Source organism: Ctenopharyngodon idella, chromosome 24 (assembly GCF_019924925.1).
Source record: "Ctenopharyngodon idella isolate HZGC_01 chromosome 24, HZGC01, whole genome shotgun sequence".
NCBI lineage: Eukaryota > Metazoa > Chordata > Actinopteri > Cypriniformes > Xenocyprididae > Ctenopharyngodon > Ctenopharyngodon idella.
The window spans coordinates 26,524,797-26,549,467 of record NC_067243.1 but is presented as its reverse complement, the minus strand read 5'-3'; the positions used below and the strand labels follow the sequence as shown (position 1 = coordinate 26,549,467).

Genomic DNA, 24,671 nt, shown 5'->3' with positions numbered 1-24,671 from the left:
ATTTTGGACAATTTCATACTCCCAACTTTGTGGGAACAGTTTGGGAATGGCCCCTTCCTGTTCCAATGTGACTGCGCACCAGTGCACAAATCAAGGTCCATAAACACGTGGATGAGCGAGTTTGGTGTGGAGGAACTTGACTGTCCTGCACAGAGTCCTGACCTCAATCCGATAGAACACCTTTGGGATGAATTAGAGCGGAGATTGCGAGCCAGGCCTTCCCGCCAACATCACTGCCTGACCTCACAAATGCGCTTCTAGAAGAATAGTCAAACATTCCCATAAACACACTCCTAAACCCTGTGGAAAGCCTTCCCAGAAGAGTTGAGGCTGTTTTAGCTGCAAAGGGTGGGCCAACTCCATATTAAACCCTACGGATTAAGAATGGGATGTCATTAAAGTCCATGTGCACGCAAAGGCAGGTGTCCCAAAACTTTTGGCAATATAGTGTATATACATATGGCTGTTAGAGTATGCAGATTCTGTTGACGTCACCAATAAATTAACAAAATTATTTTGTTTCTTGTTATATGGTTTTATTACATTATGTTGGCACAAATTAAATAAGGCACATTTACTGCATTGTTACAGAAAAAAAAATCATACAAAAATAATTGCTCTCTAGTTCTTTAGATTGCCACAAAGAACCCTTACATTCAAAGACACGTGACATTTGATCACAAACCAGCTGTTTTTATTTCATGGTCAATTTATGTGAAGATATTTAATTACTTCCTGTCCAGCATTAATCCTAACCTTGCCAACACACTCTTTCAGTAGAAAATGCACTTATGCCTGTCACTCAAAATGTGTTGTTAGTAAACTGCAGTCATATTGGTAAACCAAACAAACACAGTAACCTTGCAAGGGAATAAAGTGCATGATTTAAATAGGGCCGTGGTCCAGAATACTGCCCCTGCTGAACCCAGATCACATTTATTCTGCAGGAAGTCTTCACTTGTACAAATGCAACATTCTCACCTTGTGATAAAAAAAAAAAAAAAAAAATCCACAAACCAAATATAATTTCTCTGCATTATTATTAAAAGTGATTTATCAGCTTTAATATCAGAGTAATGAATTGTTTTGTTTGAGGGACAGAGTTTATAGAGATTCATACCATAAAAGACCAATGGAAGTAATCAAAACAGGAAAAAGGGAAGACATTAAAAGAAAAGAAAAAATACACTATTAACTACCCATTGTAACAGCATCTAATCATGTGAAAAAAGTCACCATTAGTAAAGTCACCTACAAACAGAGATGTTTAGCAAATGTAAATATGATTAAAGAAAAAGAAACACAGTTTTGTAAAGAACAAACTAAAATCTTGCTACATCATTTTATCCTTAATTATCCCTTTTATATTGTGACATTCTGAAAGAAAATTAAGTGCTAGTTTAAAAACAAAACAAAAAAACCTTCCACATTCTTTCTGTACAGGTTATTCTAAATGTCTCCCTTTAACCTACATGTTATAAAATACGAAAGTTTCTTCACACATCCGAAATATTCACTAAAGCTGGTTCCTGCCTTATACTTTTCATTGCTGTTTTTGTCATTTCACCCTTCAGTGTTGACACATGCAAAACACCGTTCTTATATATTGTGATTTAAGAGCAACATTTGTAAGTGGAATTAAAAAAGCAACTTCCTCTTCTTGCTATGGAGCACTTTGTGTTTTCCACATACAGACTCTTAAAACCTCTAAAACAGTTTTTTTTTTAACCATCTCATAAACCAAAGGCATGAGGAAACATGTTCACCTTGGAAACCATAGTTCTTGCATTGTCAGGTCAATCAGTTACTTCAACACTCAAACACAATACAGACCAGGACGGGGTGGCGGAACAGATTTACTATGAGCGATTTATATTTAGTCCATTAAGCAGTTGTTTGACATCAGGGGCATCACAACACAACACTGTCCATTTCTGTGGCAGCAGGGTCCACATGGCTTCCTCTGGACTGGGCGTCTTCCTCCTCCACATCCATTGCCACTGCAGAGTCACCGTTGACCTGTGGAGGGCTGGCTGAGGGTTCGGGGTCCTGTGGGGTGTGCAGCGAGTGCTGTGTCAGGTCCTGGCTGATGGTGTGGCAGCGGGTCAGGCTCCTGGACTGGCTGTGGGGCGACTGTGGGTGGCAGAACGGGCCGCTGCTGTCCACCGTTTCTCCTCTCGTCAGTCTCCGTCTGTCACTCTGACTGTCTGGAGTCTGTGATGAACCGTTGAATCAGGAGTCATGTTAGCATTAAAAAAAAGACAGACAAAACCTTGCTATTTAAAATGCCCTTATTATATATATTTTTTTCAGATATTTCCGCAAAGAGAAGAACACAGACGCGCCAGCAGAGCAAATGCTGTACCAGGCTAAGCTCACTGTTTGTGAAATATAGGAAGAAAAATAAATATTGAATTGGGTTTTATATGAATGTAACTGTCTTTAGAAAAGTTTCGATCTCCGTATAAGTAGCCTATTTTATAAGCGCAGTGCTGCTTTGTGTACAGTGGTAACCAAGGAAATGCTATATCGCTGCTGTTCCACAAGTGCCACCTACTGTTAGAGAGTGAATTTGCATTTTCATTCAGTCCATCTAGTTGTTTTGTGCATGTCTTATGTAGCATAATTCCACAAAGCTGTAAAGTCAGACCATGCTGTTTTTTTTCTGTAAATCTTGAAATTATACAATCTAATTTAAATCAAAAACAACTGCTCATGCTCAATGCAGTGGTGCCTATATACCAAATGGCTACACGTATTTTGTTTAAGGCCATTTTGGCCTGTTATAGAACAAATAAAGAAAATAAAGAAAGAAAAGAAACCGGAATCAAATTTGCTCCAAAAAAAAAAAAAAAAAAAAAAAAAAAAAAAAAATCAATAATAAAAAAAAATATTAAATAAAACATTATTTTAAAAATCTAATAAAGTCTTTTCACAGTAAAAACAAGTGCAGTTTTCAAAGAGCAGTGTGTTTTTCTCTCATGTGTAGTTTGTATGGTTAATATTAATGTAACTGTCAGCTCACGAAGGTTTATAAAAAAAAAAAAAAAAAAAAAATTCGGCCCGCACATGGTTATATTTTTTCCCATCCGGCCCTCAACCTAAAATGAGTTTGACACTCCTGATCTTAGCACATGGTCTGAAGCACATGGCGCAAGTGCACGTCCGAATCCACTTTTGCTAGATTAATGACGGAAAAAATGGTCGGCGCCCCCGGTACATGGTCCAAAAGGGTTGTCCCTATTCTCTTAATGAGTCATGGGTGTGTTTTGGGTGTAACATGCAATAAACCAATCAGAGTCTCATCTCCCATTCCCTTTAAAAGCCAGTTCGTTTTCAGTTGCCTCAAAATAGCAACACGCCAACAATGCTCCTGAACAACTTGTTTTCAGACCAGCACGCCCATGGGCGAACAGATGGGTGCGAGTGCATTTGCTATTTAAACAACGTGGCACAGGACGTGAAAATGATAACTGCGTTGGGCTGAAACTAGCAAAAAACACTTGCGTCACACACATTGCACCGGGTGTATAAGACCCTAGCTGTGTCCCAATTCAGAGGCTGCATCCTACGAAGTCCACGAAGGTCAGACCGAGCGTTGCTAAATGGGACGGTCTAGCCTACGGAGGACTGTTTTTGTCGCCTAGCAAATCGTGTCTTACTTACTTAACTTTATTTATTTGTAAAGGGACCATGTACAATTTTTAACATAAATGTTTCCATTCCATGCATTGTACCGGATTTAGCTAAAAGCTAATTTTCACCTGTAGTCACCCCATCTACCAGTATATAGCCCACCCCTAGGCTAGGCTGCAAAGGATCAACTCGTTCTATCCTTCGCAGCCCAGGAAAAGGACGACGCATTTGTAGGCCGCATCTGAAGGAGCCTTCGAACTGAGACTTCGAACTGCTGTGATGTATTTGGCCCTCGAAGGATGCAGCCACTGAATTGAGAAGCAGCTATTGTGAGAAAAGAGCTGGTGCTGCAATGTATATTATGAGAAGTGTTTTCGGACCTTGGATACATGTAAACGTATTATAGGAGACTCTAAAACACAATTAGGAACCTTTAAAATAGCATGAGGTAGACCAAATCATTTTTAAATACATTTTATTATATAAATGATTATGGTGAATAATAATAATAATAATAATATCTAAAAATGCATGATGACTATTATCTTCTTCTGCAAGATAGAATACAAAATAATTTTACTGAAGACAGTGTGAAGAGTAATTTGTGTGAATGAGGAGAACAGACCTGGTCTGCCACTGCTGAGGTGGTTGCTGCTCTATCAATCCTCTTCTGACTCCTGTCAAGAGCAAAAGCTTCTCATAAACAGCTTGAAATGATATTGAGGAGAATTTAATCTAGTCAGCAAGTGAATAATCACAATGGGGATCTTTTAAGATTTTTAAGAATTTAATCCTTTAATTCAGCAAGGATGCATTCAATTGTTCAAAAGCGACAGTAAAGACAATTATAAGTTTACAAAAGATTTTCTATTTCACATAAATGCTGTTTTTTTTTAAACTTTCTATTCCTCAAAGAATCCTTAAAATAATATTAGATATTAGAATGCTTTCTGAAGGATCATGTGACACTGAAGACTGGAGTAATGATGCTGAAAATCCAGCTTTGATCACAGGAATAAATTACAGTTTACTATATATTCACACAGAAAACAGCTATTTCACAATATTATAGTTTTTACTGTATTTTTGATCAAATAGATGAAGCCTTGGTGAAAAGAGACTTCTTTCAAAAATATTTTGAACAGTAGTGTATGTATATTTCACAATGTTATGTCTAAACAAGCCATTAATTGATAGTAAATGTACCTTTGTTTGGTGTGGTCTATGTCTCGTCTGCCACTGTTGGGACTCTCACGTCGTTTCACTCTTTGCACTATTGAGTTTCCTGTTGGAGATGATCATGAGATGCATTATGAATTCAAGTGATGTAATTAAACTGAACTCTATGTATGTCATTTAACACTTACTATGTTACACATTAGGGCTGGGACAATACATTTTTTTAATCGATTAATCTCGATTTGTTAATTTTTTTAATGCATCGTGATTCTCTCTCGAATCGTTTAACAGCAGATGGCACTCTGGGGTAGTTTTTAACAGCATGCTCAAATGCTCATGAAGAAGAGCACTCGTGTGTTCGGCTGAGTCTGAGAATGTATTTGCACCTCAGAATGCTTTTATGATGCAAAATTAATGTAAATACAGCTCACTGCAAACACCCTTCTGATTCACTTCAACCTTTTTGAACTTTATGAATGATTACTTTAGGTTTAAGTGGTGTGTGTCAGGAATTGGAAGCAAGCAGAGTACGGGTGTTTCTAAAGCATGCAGTACCATCTACTGTTAAAAACTAAGCTCAGAATCGATTCGAGAGAGAATCACGATACATTCGGCAAATCTCAGAATCGATCCGGAATCATTTCTAGATTCAGGATGCATCAATTTATTGTCCCAGCCCTATTGTACATCACAGCCTACTACAGCATTTCTGGAGATTAAATAAAACAGTACAAATATATTTCTCGGATTCTTACCCACAATGCCCTCTGGTCCTCTGGAGTGTGGTTTGACCAGACGGACATCCGGGGCATCAGCACAGGCTTTCTGCAGGAGTCTCTGAATCTCTGTGTTCTGCAGAAGCATACACATACTGATGAAACATTTATTTCCAGTGACACGATTTGCATTGTGTGAAAGAAATATCTAAAATAGGGCTATCAATGTATAATAATAACAGAGTTGCCAACACTCACACATTTATGCTCTGTCTCAAGCTATCACCCACTGGCTGGTACCCCTCAAGTAATATTAGGTAGTAAACATCATGCATTTGAATACCTAGAATATTAAAAATCAACCGCAGGCAGTAGATCCTTCTCCTATTTGGCACCTAAACTCTGGAACAATCTTCCTAGCATTGTTCGGGAAACAGACACACTCTGTCAGTTTAAATCTAGACTAAAAACGCATCTCTTTAACCTGGCATACACATAACACATTATCAATTTATATTTTCAAATCCGAAAAGGATTGTTGGGCTGCATAAATTAGGTCAGCCGGAACCGGAAACACTTCCTATAACACCAGATGTACTCGTTACATCAGAAGAAGAATGGCATCTACGCTAATATAATATACTCGGTTTATCCCGAGGTTTACCGTAGTCAGCCGGATCTGGGCCATATCCACGTGAGATCGAGGACCTGCACCTTGACACGACCACAACAGAGCAGAGATTGAGTCAACTAGATCATCCACTCTGAAAGCCTCATCGACACGACAGCCAGTGGCACAGTTCCTCAACAAACCGTCCATACCGGCATGATGAATACAATCCTCAACTGGATGGAACTGGAATAAATACTTTGACTGTTGCGATCCCATCGGACTTATTATGATTCAGGCAGCTATCATAAAGCACTGTTCGCTGTTGGCCAGAGGAGAACTGGCCCCCGACTAAGCCTGGTTTCTCCCAAGGTTTTTTTCTCCATTTTAACACCTGTTTGCCACCTGATGTCTGCTGCCGCTGTCGCCTTTGGCTTGCTTAGTTGGGGACACTTGACATTTGATATTCAACAGTGTTTTGATCTGCCTGCATTGTATGCAAACTGAACTGAGCTGGATGATGACATCACTGTTTACTCCAGTGATGATATAGACAAATTAACTAAATTAATAACTATTGATTCTTACATCAGAATGAATCAATACTGAATTTACTTAAGATGGATAATGACACCATTTTCTTAAAGAGCTGCTGTGCAGCCAAAATTATATACAAGTTATCACTTTGACACAATCTGCATTGTTAAAAGCGCTATATAAATAAAGTTGACTTGACTTGACTTGACGACATTTCCAAAAAAAAAAAAAAAAAGGAAGTGTCTTGTGTGACAATAACTTTAACCTGTTAACTGTCAGCCAGCGTTTTGATTTATAGATATATATAATGGTTTTAATTCCTTAATGCTTTGGAATACAGACCTAATATTGGTCTTTTTTTAAAGAAAACACTGAAATCACCAATCACACCAGACTGGGCTGTCTGACTAATCAGAGCAGAGCAGGCTCTCGGAAAGGAAGGTTTAGACTGAATCTTCAAACGAACCGTTTTCAGACTCTTTGAGAAATAAGGTGATGCTGCAATGTATATTATGAGCAAATTAAAGCGATTTTTGAACTTTTAATGCATCTATTGTAGGAGACTCTAAAACAAAATTAAGAACATTTAAAATAGCATAATGGGGCAATTTAAGATGAAATTAAAAAATGAGTTGTTGTATTTTCACAACCTCAAATGTCATCAAAATCTCACTCCACCCAGGAGATCAAAGCTATTATCAACCCTGATAATAATAATAATAATAATAATAATAATAATAATAATTTATAACAAAAGTTGAATTTACTAATATATGCCCCTAAAAATGTTTTTCTTTCAAAATGTAGTGCATCTTTTAACTAATTACTGTTTAGGAAAGTTTTTATTTTTCATTTTCCGAGAATTGCAAAAATAAATGAATAAACACACACCTTTCCAGCAGTCTCATGAGCGCAGTCGAGGGCGGTCCTCTGTCTCTTGTTGCGCAGGTGCACCAAAGCCCCCCTGTGCAGAAGCAGCTCCACCAGCTGGATGTGTCCCCCCCTCACCGCCTCATGCAGCCCAGTGTTACCGTGGTTATTAGCCAGATTCACCAGCGCACCGCTCTGATGGACAGCAAGGGTGTTCAAGAAGCATTCATTTGCAGAGTACAACAACAATTCATTAGTTATGCAAGTAATAAAAAAAAAAAAAAAACATGACAATGTATAGTAATATATTATAATACATAACAAAAATTATATTTCTGTAGATTAGACCCATATTATTAGTGATATAATATGATATAAATCTGATTATATATATATATTAGGGCTGGGACAATACATCGATTCTCGATACGTGATCCAAGTACATTCTCAGACTAAGCCAAACGCACAAGCGCTCTTCTTCATGAGCATTTGAGTGTGCGGTTAAAAACTAGCCTAGAGCGCCATCTGCTGTTAAAACTAAGCTCAGAATCAGAATCATATATATCAATAGAGAATCTCAGAATATACATATGAATAGAGTACCTCCAGCAAGACAGTGGCTATCTCCAGATTTCCCTTTAGACAAGCATGAATCAGCGCTGTATTTCCATAATGATCCTTCTTATTCAGTTTGGCATTACACTCCAATAGAGCAGACACCACCTGGAACAACACACACACACACACACACACACATTACACTTTTATGGTACTTTTGCATCCTTTTTGAAGCTTGACAATAGGCCTGTCGTGATAGTCGATATATCGACTTATCGCACGATATATGGACATGACAATTTTTGGTGATGCAATATATTGCCCATTATATTTACACAAAAATAAATGTCACCGACATTTTGCTGATCGTGCTGCTTGTCATCTCTCCAAGGCGAAAGCGGGGTTCAGGCAGCTCCTTCATACAGAGCTGACATCGACAGGCGGAAAAATGTGCCATTCGAGTCATCATAGTGTTTTCCTGACAACTACAGACAGTTTGGAAGAATAAGTGCAAATGCACTCAGTTTCCGCAATCCACTGGTGCAAATATAAACATGACAGCGCGAAATGGTGCACGCTCACAGCTAGTTTCACACAGGACGCGGCAGTCACGAGTGTCTAGTTTGTTTTCATAGAGAATGCGTTTTTGCATTCCACAGCGCTGTTTTTCCATGGAAACGTGTTTGTTTGACTGTCGGACTCTCGTCTTTTGCAGCATCTTGTGCATGACGCGGCGCTAAAGTTAAAAGAAGTTTTTCAAACACGCCTCTAGAAAAACAGATACCTCAACAGGCCATACCTGACTGCTAAATCTGTGTCTTTGTTCATATGGACATCTGACAAAAGCGTGCACTCTTACTTTACTGAGAAAATAAGGTCAGGGAAAAACCTATAGATGGAAAATCTCCATATAAGTGCCTTTTGTGCATTTGCAAGTGTTTTTTTCTGCTTGTTATTTAGCAAAGGTTTATTTATTATTTATTCAACATTATTATATTTTTGACGCCTCAATTCCAGTATCTAAATATTCTTAAGAGTTAAGTTCATTGTCATTTGAAAGTGTGTAGGGCTACTTGCATTATTATGCTGTTATGATTATATATTCAGTGGCATAAAATGGTCTTAATATGACAATAATATCGCATATCGCAATTATTTCTGGGGCAATATATCGCACAACAAAAAGTAGTTATCGTGACAGGCCTACTTGACAACCTCAGTTCTTACAGTCTGATATGAGTGAAACTGGATATTGAAACTGGAATAAGAAAAATGAAGGCATTTTATTAATCTGCATTTGATTAGATTGAAAAATATTATCAGAGTTGGGCAAGTTACTTCCAAAATGTAATACATTATATATTACTACACTGTGTTTCAAATTATTATGCAAGTGACATATCAGTAGAATTTCAGTACAATAAACATTCAGATTTTAGTTTTTCTAAGAAAGTGTTTGTTTGTTTATTTATCCATGTCTTTTTAGATAACTGGTATCAATCTCAGACAAAATAATTTGCCAGGTACTTAGGAAACCCTACTTAGGGGTCGTTCCACATTATTAAGCAAGTCACAGATCTCATGCAATATGATATGAAAGATCTTTCTGAAGATGAAAATCATGAAATGGTCCAATGTTGTGCAAAAGGCATGAAAACAACTAATATTGTGTGAAAACTGAATGCAGATGATTGAACTATCATAAGATTTGTGAGTGATTTAGAGCACAGCAGAACTCGGTCAGATAAAGGCTTATTATGTAAATTTTCTGTCAAACAACTTAATTGTATTAAAAGGGCAGCTATAAAAAAGCCAGTGTTGAGCAGCAAACAGGCATTTGAAGCTGCTGGTTTCTCTGGAGTCTTGAGAACCTCTCCATGCAGGCTGGCAGTTATGTATAAAATTGCGTTTTAGCCACCACTAACCATTTACACCATAAACATTTACAGTGGGTGTAGAAATACATTTTCATACAGTTTTATTGCTGTGGTGTTTTTTTGCAGCATGGGATAGTGCATAGTGCATTGTATTTCAGAAGGCACTATCCTCCTTTTTATACCATAGCTGAAAATGGCCAGTTATGAACTCCACATATCTTGCAAAAGTCATTTTAATACCCTCAGAGACCCTAAAGGGACCTTCCATCTCACTTCCCAATATTCCAGCCCAAATCATCACCCGCCAGCTCCCTGCTGACGTCACAGTCTTGTTGGAACGTGGTAGCCATTCACCAACCATCCAGAAATCCATCCATCTAGACCATCCATTGTAGTACGGCATTAGTCAGTGAATAAAACTATTTAAAAATGAGTCTTCATGTATTTCTAAACCCACTGTAAATGTTTCTCTTTGTGAGGTTTGGTTAGTGGTGGCTGAAATGCATCTTTACGCAGAACTGCCAGCCTGCATGGAGAGCTTCTTGAGACTCCAGAGACACCAGCAGCTTCAAATACTTGTTTTCTGCTCAACACTGGCTTTTTTTTTTTTTATAGCTGCCCTTTTAATACAATTAATTCTTTCCTTAATAAGCCTTTATCTAACAGAGTTCTGCTGTGCTCTAAATCACTCACAAATCTTATGATAGTTCGATAATCTGCATTCACTTTTCACACATTAGTTGCTTTCATGCCTTTTGCACAACATTGCACCATTTCATGCTTTTCATCTTCAGAAAGATCTTTCTTCCTCCCCATATTGCATGAGAACTGTGACTTGCTTAATAATGTGGAACAACCTCTTTAAGTAGGGTTTCCATAATTTGGAACACAGTGTAGTTACACTACAATATTACTGTCTCTGAATTGTAATGCGTTACACTACTTTTGTTTATTGCTACTGAAGGGGGTGGATTCTGGAATCCACTGCCGCTTAAATACATATATTTTGAGTGATTTATAATCAAGTTATTAATCAACATTTATCTTTCTAAATATTAAATTATTTGAATGACTTCTTCAACTTATGTTAAAGCATTTATTTTCCTTTTCATCTTCAAACACTAGAGAATAATGATGTATATTGTCTGTACCTCTCACTGAGAGAAGTACAACTTAGCAGTATGTTTTGAGAAACTTGGGCCTGGACCAACTTCAACCTTGAAGAAGCTGTGAATCATGTGTATCTGTGTATGTGCGTTAAGTGTTCTGTGCAGATCCTGTATTGGTACTGGTGGACAACTGGCACTCTGCTTGAGACCTGCAGACACCTTTTCATGACTTAACAGGACATCCTGTGCCTAAGTTCAGGGACCGATTGCCAGCATCCTGACGAATGGAGATATGCTTCTGACTATCTGTCCATGTGTGGAAGATTACTAATTTTGTCTATTTTTCTTAGCCAATCAGAATCGTTTAACCTGAAGTAATGATGTATTTAGTGGACTCTGTTAGAGTATAATTGTTGTGGAAATGTGAATGTACGCAGAGCGGCCTACGAACTTTTTGTGAGACTTAAAGCTGGCTTCTGCTGATGAAACTGCAAACTATTCTTCAGTAACATTTTCTTCAATTTACTTTTTTAAACTCTGACTCCGGGTCTTTATTTATCATATCTGGTCTTTTGGGTCTTTAACTGTAAAATTCCCCTACACTGCTCATTATACATCCAGCGGAGGACGATGTGGTATAGCGTAACGACTATGTAGGCCAGTGATCCTCCAGGGGGGCTTTTTTTTAAATAACTTAAAATTAATTTAAATATAGTAATATAATTTTTATATTATATTACATATTATGACTCATTTTCTCCTCCAACTTCAAAATCATCCGATATTGTTGTTTTATCTTTTTTTTGTAAAGGCCGTTTGACTTAGTCTTTGCACGTTCGCTTTGTAGACACTGGATCGGTACTTCCGCCTACGTCACACATGACCTTTCTAACGTGATTACGTAATGCGCGGCTCATCGCAGAGCAGTGCAAGATGAGCATTTGTGGTTAAAAAGTACATAAATTTTATTTTTTTTAGAAAATGACTGATTGTTTCTCTAGATAAGACTCTTATTCCTCGTCTGGGATCATGTAGAGCTCTTTGATGCTGCACTGAAACTGACATTTGGACCTTCAACCCGTTGAACCCCAGTGAAGTCCACTATATGGAGAAAAATCCTGGAATGTTTCCTCAAAAACCTTCATTTCTTTTCTACTAAAGAAAGAAAGACATAAACATCTTGGGTGACATGGGGGTGAGTAAATTATCAAGAAATTTTCATTTAGAAGTGAACTAATCCTTTAACATACTCTTTTAATCATTTACACTGCAAAATGGCACGTACACACAAAAACTACTTGTTAAATCCAAACTGTTTGCCGACGCTTTTCAGAGCAGTACTGTTGATCTGTAAGAGAGGTGATCTGTGATTGGTCAGGATGTGCCCACCTGTATGTGGCTGTTCTGGCAGGCCAGGTGAAGTGGAGTGGCGCTCTGGTTGTTGCGGGCGTTGATGTTGGCACTGTGGTGTGTGAAGAGAGACACCAGAGCCGTGTGCCCGTGCAGCGCTGCCACATGGAGCGGTGTGAAGCCGTCGGCACTGCTGCTGTTCACACCGAGACCAACCGGCTGCAGATGGGCTGCTTTCTGAACACACACAGACTCCAAGTTCAGTTAGCACACAGTGTTTCTCAGTTAATTTCATCGTCTTGCAATAGTAACCTACTTTTGTTTATATCAGAAATGGACTGCCTGGGTGCTAATCTTAAAGGGTCAGTTCACCCAAAAATGTCATTTCTGTTATTAATTACTCACCCTCATGTTGTTCCAAACCCCTAAGTCCTTTGTTCATCTTCAGAACACAAATTAAAATCTTTTTAATGAAATCTGAGATCTTTCTGTCCCTCCATTGACAGTCTACGCAACTACCACTCCATGTGACTCCATTTGTTTAACCTCAATTTTATTAAGCTACGCAAATGCTTTGTTCGTGCAAAACAACAAAAGAACAAAAAAACAATTTACAGCTGTATTTACAAAATATTAATCTCAAACGCATGTTCACGAGAGCACCACAACACATGCGTGTTGTGTTGATGTGAGAGCAGACGTTGTGGGAGATTAATATTTTGTAAATAAAGTGGTAAATTATGTTTTTTTCCCCTCCCGCAAAGCACACTTCATAAAATTGAAGTTAAACAAATGAAGTCACATGGATTACTTTAATGATGTCTTTACTACCTTTCCAGGGCTTGAAAGTGGTAGTTGCGTAGACTGTCAATGGAGGGACAGAAAAATCTCCGATTTCATTAAAAAGATTTTCATTTGTTCTTCATTAATGACAGAATTTCCATTTTTGGGTGAACTAACCCTTTAAAGGATCATTTAAGGGAAATTTTAACAGAGATACGTGTGTTGCACAAAAGACAATGTTACCATCCGTTAGTTTTAATTGTAGGAGGAAACTAGTTCATTTCAAGCTTTTTTGTGGTATTTTCATCTTCCAGATTTAAATTCAGCATCACTGACTGAGTCATATAATTATTCATGAGACTGCGTGTCCTTATCCTATGAGAAATGTCTCACTGAATTATTCACAGCAGCACGCTCTGATTTCCTATGACAGACGCTGCAAACTGTGATATCGCATACAGTCAGAGATACATTAATGGGTCAAAAATTAGTGTGCGTTTTTAGCTTTGTAAGAGTTTCTGCATCGCATAAGTTCTCTTCAATAGATCCTGAGTCTTGAGTCACTGATTATAACGGGTTCTGTGTGTCGCTCCGCTCGCGTAAAGGGGTTACCCTTTATATCAGGTGTCTAACTACTGTTTTATACTGTTTACAGTATAAAAAACTTAGGTAAAAACATGCATTTACACGATAAGTGCGCATTGCATCAAATAATTCATTTAAATATATATATATATATATATATATATATATATATTTGTCTGATGTTCAGGTGCATGAGTGTGTGTCCAGACCTTCTGTGTAGGTTCACAGCTGGAGCACTGGCACAGAGGATGGCACAGCTCTGTCTTAACTGGCACTGTAACTTCCTCTTCTTCTGGCTCCTCATCCAACCATTCCAAAAGATAACGCACCTAATATACACACACAGACACACATACTGCCATTCTGTGCTGAACTGTTATTATCATTAATAAAGCAAGATTATAGCAAGACTCCACTTTGGCAAGGTTTATGTGACCCGAAATGAGCTCACCATCTCCACATCTCCATCAGCCACAGCTCTCAACAACTTCTCCACCTGTTCATCAAAAACAAGACAGAAAAGGCATAATAACAGGGTTACATGAGTAAAATTTACAAAAAAAATTCTCCACAAACACATTGATAGTTAAGTAATGATGCATGCTTTTTTTCAACAGTCAAATTCCCATTATAAATTACACACCCACATTTTCTTTCACTTACCCTCTCTAATACTCTGATGCATCCATCAAGCATTGACTTTACATAATTTTCACAACTTTGCATTTGCGATAATTTTTGGTGCTTGAAGGGGAAATCAAATTTACCTTGATCTTTTGTCATGTACAGTAGGAGGTCTTTGTACCATTAAAACATCATTACATAGTTTAAAACAACATCTTCTGTACAAGCCGAGAATTTATTTAAACAAGCTCCAAAAATGGCTTGTTTAGATATTGTGGGATCTGTGATGTCACACAGGCAAATATATTTGCATATGACTGCCTCTAGAGCAAGACATTGACAAATACTTTACTTCATCACACCATATACCCCGCCCACTGGCTTTCAGTAACTGTCACCACATGCCCGTTCAATTTCTGACATATGCATGAGCTACTCCTGACAACAGGACAAATGGAAGAGTAAAGAAATGTTTGCTTGACGTGTCCGGTTTAAACAGTGTGTTTGTGTCTGTATTGTCTTCAGAAACAGGAAGATGGTTCATTTTTAATAAACCTCCACTCAGATTGTGTCAGAGGATATGTTTGTTCAGACCATTTGACTGCAAACTACTTTGTAAACGAGGCACAATTCGAAACTTTTACTGAAAGAAAAGAATCCAACTGTTTTGGACATCTACATCACAAACTGTAAGTTAACAATTTCATTATGCTTTGTCTGTAAATGATGGTTTTATTCATAGTTTTTAGTCATGTGACTGGCACGGAGACCTGGAGGGCAAAACATCCACTGAACTGCAGGCCTGTGAATTTCCTATCTCAAAGGAAGAAAAAACAAAACAAAGAAATGAACAAAATTTGAACAAAATGCAAGTCTTGGCCACTTGTGTTTGATATACAGCACCAGCTGCAGTATTTCAATCATTACAGCGGGACATTCTGAAACACTTAACGTGAAAAACACTTGCCTTAATGTACTAAAACAGTACAATTTAAATTCAAATGCATACTATATACAGGCGAGATGAGCCCAGAATATGAATGCAACATGCTAAATGGTTAAGCGTTTTCTTTTTTAATGGTTTTCTATGGAATAACGCTTAACGAGAAACTGCAGATTGGGTTCATCTGCTTGCCTGTACATAGTATGTGTCTATTGAATTTGGTCTTTTAATATCACTATCTTACTACATTAGTACTTTCTACAAACCTGGTAAAAATGACTGGCCGGGAATGGAGGAAAGCCTAGTTTTGCCCTTCAGGTGGGCCTGACATCACGTGAAAACTATGAACATGGATAATGTTTTCAAAACCCATACTCACATGCAACAGCGAGAGGCCTGTTGATACTGTATTTTTTTCATGCAATTGTGTCAGCCATTTACAGTGGCCATTCACTGATATACCCCCTAAAATTTCAGACCCAGGGCCAGAATACATTCATTTTTGGGATTATATGACTGTTTTTCTGTGCAAAAACAACTTCATTAACATTATGCAGTACTCCGCATAAACAAGTACACATCCTCTGAAAAAATTTCAGCAATTGTTCTTTACTGTTTACGTAAAAGACATATTAAGGTTCCTTAAAGATTTAATTTTCCAAAGCAATGTTTTTAAATGTAAAAATATAGCAAAAGTAACACAGAAACTCAGAGAGTGGACTTGTGACAAAGTCCCTGAAACACTCAGGCCTTCACTTTAAGATTGTAATATATTGTAGAAATGTAGAGAAATTCTGGAATTCACTGCTGCTTCAATATATATCTTTTGAGTGATTTATAATCAAGTTATTAATCAATATTTATCCTTCTAAATATTAAATGACTGAATGTTGATGGGTGTTGAGAACATGTTATCAGTATGTTTTAGGGAAGTATTCTGTTCAGCCAACTTCAACCTTAAAGAAGCTAAGTGTCTGTGTATGTGTGCTAGTATTTTTGTTACAGATCCTGTATTGGAAAGGTGGACAAACTGGCGCCCAGAAACGCATATCTGTGACCTAGGTCACTCCGTGCCTAAACCAGGGTCCTGGTGTCAGCCGTATAATCGATGGAGATGTGCTTCTGCCAAAAAATTCATTTAGTCTTTGCCAAGGCCTATATTAAAGGATTAGTTCACTTCTGAATGAAAATTTCCTGATAATTTACTCACCCTCATGCCATCCAAGATGTTCATGTCTTTCTTTCTTCAGTCGAAAGAAACACATGAACATCTTGGATGACCATGGGGGTGAGTAAATTATCAGGAAATTTTCATTTCAAAGTGGACTAATCCTTTAACAAAATATATACTTCTGGTAATCCATACTCTGGTCTCATGAGACCAAAGTCATTCATTCTAACAGCATCAGTGGTAGTGAAGTTCTTATATAGGGGTGAATGAGTGCTGAAGGAGTGGGAGTTGTGCTTTATCAATGCTGTCATAAATTCACACACCATTTTGTTATGTAATACAAAATCTTTGCACAGAATATGCTCCCTTTTCTTTATTCCCTGTGTTAGGCACTTTTTCAACATGACATTGACAATGACATTTTCTCAAAGTGGAAATCCTTCAGTGGACGAGTATTTCACCTTAACATTACACTATTGGGCAGCTGTGGTTGAGTTGAGCAACTCTTCCCATCACACACCAGGGCACTCAAGGAGGTCACACACCAGTTCAATAGAAGATATGTGAAAAAGATATGGAGAACATACGGTGTACTAGAATATTACATGTTTGTTGAATATAATCAACGGCGTACTCATTTTTGCAACCTTTCATTAAAGCAAAATTGGCTAATTTACCTATTTTACAGATGTTGATGACATTGATGTGTATATATATATGTTTAATACATTTCAATTTTGCCATCTTTCCATGAATTGTAATAGAAATAGAATTTAGTTTCCCATTAGTTTCAGATGGGGTGTGCTCATTTATTCCGAGCAGTGTAAGTGATCCTCAAGGAACATTAAAATGATCTCATCTTGGAGAAGTGTAATGCTAAGATGTGTCCTCCAGATGGCGATGCCAGTACCTCTTTGTGTCGGGTGCGTTCGGTCTCTGGCGGTGTGACCTCAACACTCCATGATGATGTGCTGGACATAGACGAACGTCTACTGCTGCAATCAGACGGCTGAGGAGAGCGACTCGGAGACTGCAGGAAGAAAGAGACTACAATTTGATCAACAGGTCTGCTGCTAAAATACTTTCCCTGTAAAGATTTCTTCTAGTCAATTGGACATCTTTCTCTGTTGCTCAAGACATTTTGAAATCTGTCAGAATGGGTTCATCGGTTGAGACATGGATGAGTGGCGAAATGTCTAGAACGGGGTTTCTCAAAGGGGTTTGTGAGGGAACTGCAGGGGATTTCTGTGATGATGAAACCCTAAGAATTCATTATTTTGAATGAAATTTAAATAATTAAAAAGGGATGCACGATAATTGAGATTATAGCATTTTACCAGTATTATACCAAAATAAAAGCTTGATGATTTAAAATGTTAAAAGCTCAAGGGTTTAAGAAATCAAGAATTTAAGACATAGATATTACTATTGTAACTTATAGTATAAAATAAAAGTATTATTATTATAATTATCAAATATTAATTTATTTTATTTTACAGTACAATTGTAATTTGCATCAGCAATATATTTCGGTCTTAAATTTTATAATTAGACTTAAAATATAATTGGACTTACAATAGTAATAAATAAATAATAACAATGATTTAATTTGATTGAGTTCCTAAAACACCAGTGTGAATGTGATGTAAACTGAGATACTATCACAACTAAAGAGAGGTTTGAGTCAGCTACAACGTGAACATGTCATTACATTTGTGAAATATTAACTTAAAATCTCAATGGAAACACGTCCAACTGACAAGAACTAACTTTACTACACATTTAAACAATTAGTTTCAATTTTAAGCTCACCTCAAATCCACTTTCCCTTTTACTGGAGTCATTCTGTTTGCGCTCCAACAATGACAGAATCTATAACATAGATAATACAGCATAATTTACAAAACTCTCTGATAAAAGTAAAACAACATAATTCTGTTAACTTACACAACCAATTCTAGTTACAAGCTGATGAGTAACCTAAATGATCACAGACACCTTCAATCTTTTTGCTCCACTGAGATATGTTTGAAGGTGATGCCATCAAAACCAAGGCACACAATCTAGACCAGGGGAGTCCAATCCTGATCCTGGAGGGCCACTTAACTGTTTATTTTATTTTTTTTTTTTGGCTATCCAGGCAAGTTCGAGATTAGTTTGAACAATCTTTGTTTTTTTCAGGCTCAGGAAGGTGGATTGGTGTTTAGCAGTGTTAATAATATATACATACAAATACAAGCTTCAATATATAAAGCTTTTAAAATGACTAAGTTTATGTTTTCTTTTGAGCTCTTTGTGGACCTATATAAATGAATTAAATTCAGTTAATTCACTTGCATTGACATAGTCAGACATTTTCTTTCAGCTGCCTTTTCGAACTCTTGCTGCAGCAGCAGCATTTAAATGCGTTTAAATTCACAATATTTTTCATAACAATCACCTAGTATCTTCAACAGAGAGGTGATTTGTGCTGGCTCTCTCATGAAAAGTGAATCAAACCGACTCTCTCCATGCTCTGTGTTAAAGATTAGTTCACTTTCAAATGAAAATGACCCCAAGCTTTACTCACCCTCAAGCCATCCTAGGTGACTTTCTTCTTTCTGATGAACACAATCGGAGATATATTAATAAATATCCGCCTTCCTTATTCAAAGAAAGTGTAAAACTCTCACAGTTCAAAAAGCTTATGCTACGTCCTACGCCTTCCCTATTCAATTTAAGAAACAAGTTTAACTGACGCGACGCCAGTTCCGTTTTTTTCATAACTTGTTAAATATGGATATATTTTTTTACACAAAAGCATCGCTTCGCTTCAGAAAGCCTTTATTAACCCCCGGAGCCGTATGGATTATATTTATGATGGATGCACTTTCTTCAGCTCATTCTCGTTGATCCTAGCTCATTTCCATTATAAAGCTCGGATGCGTCAGGATATTTATTAATACATCTCCGATTGTGTTCATCAGAAAGAAGAAAGTCATATACACCTATGATGGCTTGAGGGTGAGTAAAGCTTGGGGTCATTTTCAATTGAGAGTGAACTAATCCTTTAATGGCTGTTCGCTGCACATCACACTATCAGATGCACGCGCTTCAGAGTTAATCACTGAACCTAATCTAATCCAGGTTGGATTTGTCAATTCTAAACCTTAGCTAGCTTCATGCAAAAAGCCACTGCAGAGTTTAGCTCCAACACACCTGCCTGGAAGTTTCTAATGATCCTAAAGACCTTGATTAACTGGTTCAGGTGTGTTTAATTAGGACTACAAGTAAACTCTGCTGGATCGTAGCCCTCCAGGAGCAGGACTGCACACCGCTGGTCTAGACTGTACCAAAGAGCTTAGAACTCAAGAGGCAACACTTTGATACTTTTTGGGTAACTAGATGGCACTCCGGTAGCGCGGTCGCCATTATGGGGTGAAAATACTAACTGGACCATAGAATCCTTCACGTCTTACGCACCCAAAATCGGCGAATTTCACTGCCAAATCAGAAGCGCAAAAGAACATTTTTCAAATGAAATTATCAGTAAATTGTATGGCTCCTACAGTAAATGTTGTATTGTCTTATATGTTTTATTTTACTAGTTGTGGAATCCAACCATTCAACTATCTGAGGTAACGGATTAGCTTACTTGATTAAGTATTTCCATTTTATGCAACGTTATAAATTTATTAATAGTAAATTAATAATTAATAAATTTAAGATGATTATGTTTGCATCAAACAATATATTTCAGACCTAGTGGAGTAATAGTAATAGTATCTAGGTCTGAATTGAAATAGGCTATGTTGTACGTTTTAATGGATCACGCTACAAACATAATGATCTTCTAATACATGATGCATTGCTGTGTCTGTTATCGCATAATTCACACTTTTGGATACTTTTGCTTTAACGGACATTAGACAACACTGCAAAATCAAGCTGTTATATTCATATATTTATTGTCCAACATTCCCAATTTTTCTGATGCATGTCCTTAATTTAATTTCATATGTTGCTAATAATTCATTGTTTATAAGCCTTTTAAAGAATTTTAACCCAGACTGACTGGGTTTCTAGAGAGCAAAGGTTTTGTGAAAAAAGTGGAAGACTTAAACACAGTGTGTAAAATAAACTGTTAAAAGAATTTGATGATCACTAGTGATAGTATTTTATTCTGTGTTGTCATCATTCAGGTTGGATTTCAGCTTTAATGTACGTTTTTTTTAACAAAGCAGCTGATATTGCCATAGAAACTAGTGGACTGCCGACTCGCTTTCACCACAAAATGGCGGAAACGCAGGGCCGCTGCTGGGCGCCGGTGTTTCAATGGAACGTTCTATTGAGTGTCGCTTCTTGTTAGTGTATATTCTTTGACTGTACGTAATTCTAACCTTGGAGTTGAGGGCACAGTGTAAAGGAGTCTCCTTGGCTTTGTTATGGATGAGTGTTGATGCTCCATTCTCCAGGAGCACTTCCATGATGCCCTCGTAACCCCAGCGAGCGGCGATGTGGAGCGGCGTGTCTCCCTTATCATTCTGAACGTTCAGTCGACAGGAGTGCAGGTCAAAGTACACCAGTGCCTTCACACACTGAGACAGACATTTACATTAAGAATGAAATACCTACATTACATACACCACACAGTCTATCAGTTTTAAAACTAAATGTTCACAAATGTAGTTACTAGTTAGTTTAATATAATTTCTTCTATTACAGCTTAAAAGGCTCAGTTTAATATGATCTCTGGTTCTTTTTGGTCAAAAATGACAGAAAATTTTACGTTTTGAAATTTTTACATTTTTTGCTTCACTCACTTACACACACACTCACAGGCACACACATACACAACACACTATTATACACACAAATGAACTGGTGTGGCTGTAACAATGGTAAAATTGAGCCAAAAGACTCAAATAAGAGGTTGAAATCAGATCAGACCCAGATTTATTAAGCTGTGATAAAACATACCTGTTCATTTTTGTTACATTTTAATTGAATTTTGATGTTATGTGTAACAAAATGATCTCTGTGTTCAGGTTTGACTGTAGTAAAATGAATGCAAAAACCGACACTTCAAATCAACATTAACAAAAAAAATCTAAACCTTGAAAAAGGTAGTCTTTGAGAATGTCTGAGTATAAATCCAAATCCACAACTTAATAAAAATAAGTATTTATGTCTAAAAACGCTAGATAATTTATAAGCCACATTATATAGACCTATATAGGAATCTAGTGGTTACACAATGGCATTACATAAGTTTTTCTCTTTTTACTCCCACCAGATGGCACTAATCTACCTTCAAAAAACTGAATTTTAAATGCCTTGTCTCTATTTTAAATTGAATACTGTTTTAATTGAAAAATAATTTTAAAATATATTACAAAAAAATTGTGTATTATTTTCAATGGGGAAACATAGCTAATAAAAACTGTATAAATAGTGCATAGTATCATAAAATACCCTCAAAATTTTAAATAATAATCAAAAAAATATTATTGAGCAAAAATATATTACATTGGTTTTCCTGAAAAACAAAAAAGGTTACATATCAAGGCTTCTGTCATTTTTGACTGCGAAGGAGCCAAGTGTGACCCCTAAACGAAGAGGACCAGAGGGTTAAAAGATAATAAAACTACTATGTACTGTGTCTTACATCTTCGTGTCCATACATGCAGGCCAGGTGTAGAGGGGTGTTTCCATTGTTATCCTGAGCATCTGTGTTTGCCTTATAATCCAAGAGCAGCAGCTACAAGAGCAAACAGGAAGACCAATGAAACAACAAATATAGGACAATGTACAGGAGTTTTATGAAATATGATGAAAAAAAATAAAAACTAACATAAGATACTAGGAACTAAACACACAGTTCTGTAACTACAACATAATTATTGACACAAGCTAGATTAAGTTCTGACCGTGACCCCCTGGTAGCCCTTCTGGCAGGAGAAGTGTAACGGTGTGAGCGCATGGTAATCCGTGGCATTCACCACAGCTCCCTTTGACACCAGCAAATCAATCAGCAGGGACTGACCTGGTTACAAGCACAACATCTGTGTGAAATCTGAAGATTCATGTGGCAACATTTAAAATAAAAATGACAAAAATACAACAAAATCTACCCCATTATAAAATACCAGATCTATCATGTGAAAACAAATCAAACAAAAACAACAAAGACAATCCTCACCACAAATAGCAGCAACATGTAGAGGAGTATAGCCTCTGTCATCCCGAGAGAATGGAGTGACTATGGATGGGTCATTTAATCTCCTGAACCAAGAAAGTGACAAGAAAGACAAGCAATGCAATACTTTAACACTTCACGAGGAAAATAGATTCAAAGTACATTCATCACTTTGTGGTGGTCATCAGCCCAACATATTGTCATTTCTGTGTCAAAATTAATTTGATAACAAAATTAAAGATTGCAGTGTTAAAGGGGCTATATGTAATAATTTTCATGTATTAATCACGTTTTTATTGCCAATGTGTGAACAAGTACTAATGAAACTTAAAAAAACGAGACCTTCCACAACTTCCTAGCAGTGTTAATTTCGTTGACGAATAATTTGTGTCATAATTTTCGTCAACGACATTTTTTCACGGACGAAAACAAGACGATGACTAAATAAAAATGTGTTTTGAATGACTAAAACTATGACTAAAATCCACTCTAATTTTCGTCAACGAATAAAAAAGAGATGAAAATGATAGAGAGGGATGATTTGGGAAGATATCCAGTCAGGACTGCCGTCCTGTGTGGAAGATGAGCACATTTGAAGTGTAACGTGCTCATCTAACCACGGGAAAAAGCGGCGCTGTTGCGAGCTCTACAGGCTCGCGCAGCAGCACTTCAGACTGCTTCGCAATTAATGAATAGCGCACATTTATGCCAAGCGATTGCTTATAAGCTAATGTTAATGAATTCTGACAATGTTTACTACACAATGTTTATATGGTAGTATGTTTTAGATGGCTGTAAGAATGCATATTTTATCTCCCTCATCTGAACTTAAATGAGCAGCCTGCTACTGCTACAGTGCAGACTGCAGACATTTCAGAATAAGAGTCACGGTGTATTTCGGGATGGTTTATAGACCTAATGGCGCCAGAGAAACAAGCGCGCCGCCATCTTTATAATATTGTCTCTGAACTTCCGTTTTTGCGGTAGCTCTGTATATTTCTATGGCATCGCTGTCAAAGAATAACTAGCTGGCGAAGTGGATTTACTTGTTGTAGAGTTAATAAAAGTTATCATGAGCATTGTAATGTTTAAAGCAGATGTCTTAACAAATGTCAGTAGACCGGGAAGATTTTAAAATGAGCAATAAAAAATAAAAACTATATAGACATTTAAAAGCAAAAACAAAGACATAAACACAAAAAATTACTAAATCTTTTAACTAAAATTACAATGAAAGCAGAAAAACTAAGAAACAAATCTAATCAAAATTTTAAACAAAAACTATAATAGTACCTCAATTATAAGTGTCTCAATCCCTGACAAGTACTGAATTGAGCTCTTTCGTGTCTTTTTGCACTTGAATGGTCAAAAAACGTCCGCTTTGGTGAGTAAAGTACAGTTGGTTGTCTCAAGTGAACATAAACAGTTTATAGAGTATATCAGATGTATATCAGTGTATTGGATCTGTGAATTGTTAGAAAAATGCTTACTTAATGTATTACAATTTAACTAAATTAGATTTTAATTGAATAAATCTACTGTAGATTTAGTCGACTAAAACTAGACTAAAACTAAAACAATTTCCGATGACTAAAATATGACTAAAACTAAATGGCATTTTAGTCAAAAGTCTATGACTAAAACTAAATCAAAATTTGCTGTCAAAATTAACACTGCTTCCTAGTTTGTTTATGAAAGGAAATGTAGGTGGGGGGAGTGAATGAACAACGCTCTCTTCCACTCTCATTACCCACAACTGAGGTGCCCTTGAGCAACCCCCAATCACCCGTCGGACGTCACAGCAAAAACGGCTGCCCACTGCTCTTGGTGTGTGTTCATGGTGTGTGCACTTGGATGGGTGAGTATGGGACACCATACTTGGCTGTACGTCACTTCACTTTAAAAAAAAAAAAAAAAGTATGCCAAAAGAGCCATTCTGTACTGT

At 37.0% G+C, this 24,671-nt stretch overlaps 1 protein-coding gene across 2 annotated transcripts in view; it reads right to left on the bottom strand.

Annotated features, from left to right (window-relative positions):
- Positions 1-511: 511 nt before the first annotated feature.
- Positions 512-24,671, bottom strand: part of ankrd27 (ankyrin repeat domain 27 (VPS9 domain)) — a 51,277-nt gene continuing 27,117 nt past the window's right edge. For both annotated transcript variants that reach the window (XM_051883561.1, XM_051883562.1), the window contains 15 exons: positions 22,730-22,812; positions 22,458-22,573; positions 22,196-22,288; positions 20,928-21,125; positions 18,361-18,420; positions 17,459-17,578; positions 14,262-14,306; positions 14,020-14,139; positions 12,482-12,679; positions 8,152-8,271; positions 7,570-7,743; positions 5,571-5,667; positions 4,843-4,921; positions 4,262-4,313; positions 512-2,214 (listed from right to left, as the gene is read on the bottom strand). In XM_051883561.1, coding sequence (XP_051739521.1) covers positions 1,912-2,214; positions 4,262-4,313; positions 4,843-4,921; positions 5,571-5,667; positions 7,570-7,743; positions 8,152-8,271; positions 12,482-12,679; positions 14,020-14,139; positions 14,262-14,306; positions 17,459-17,578; positions 18,361-18,420; positions 20,928-21,125; positions 22,196-22,288; positions 22,458-22,573; positions 22,730-22,812 — 1,858 coding nt within the window. In that variant the 3' untranslated portion in view covers positions 512-1,911. The remainder of the gene's footprint in view (positions 2,215-4,261; positions 4,314-4,842; positions 4,922-5,570; positions 5,668-7,569; positions 7,744-8,151; positions 8,272-12,481; positions 12,680-14,019; positions 14,140-14,261; positions 14,307-17,458; positions 17,579-18,360; positions 18,421-20,927; positions 21,126-22,195; positions 22,289-22,457; positions 22,574-22,729; positions 22,813-24,671) is intronic.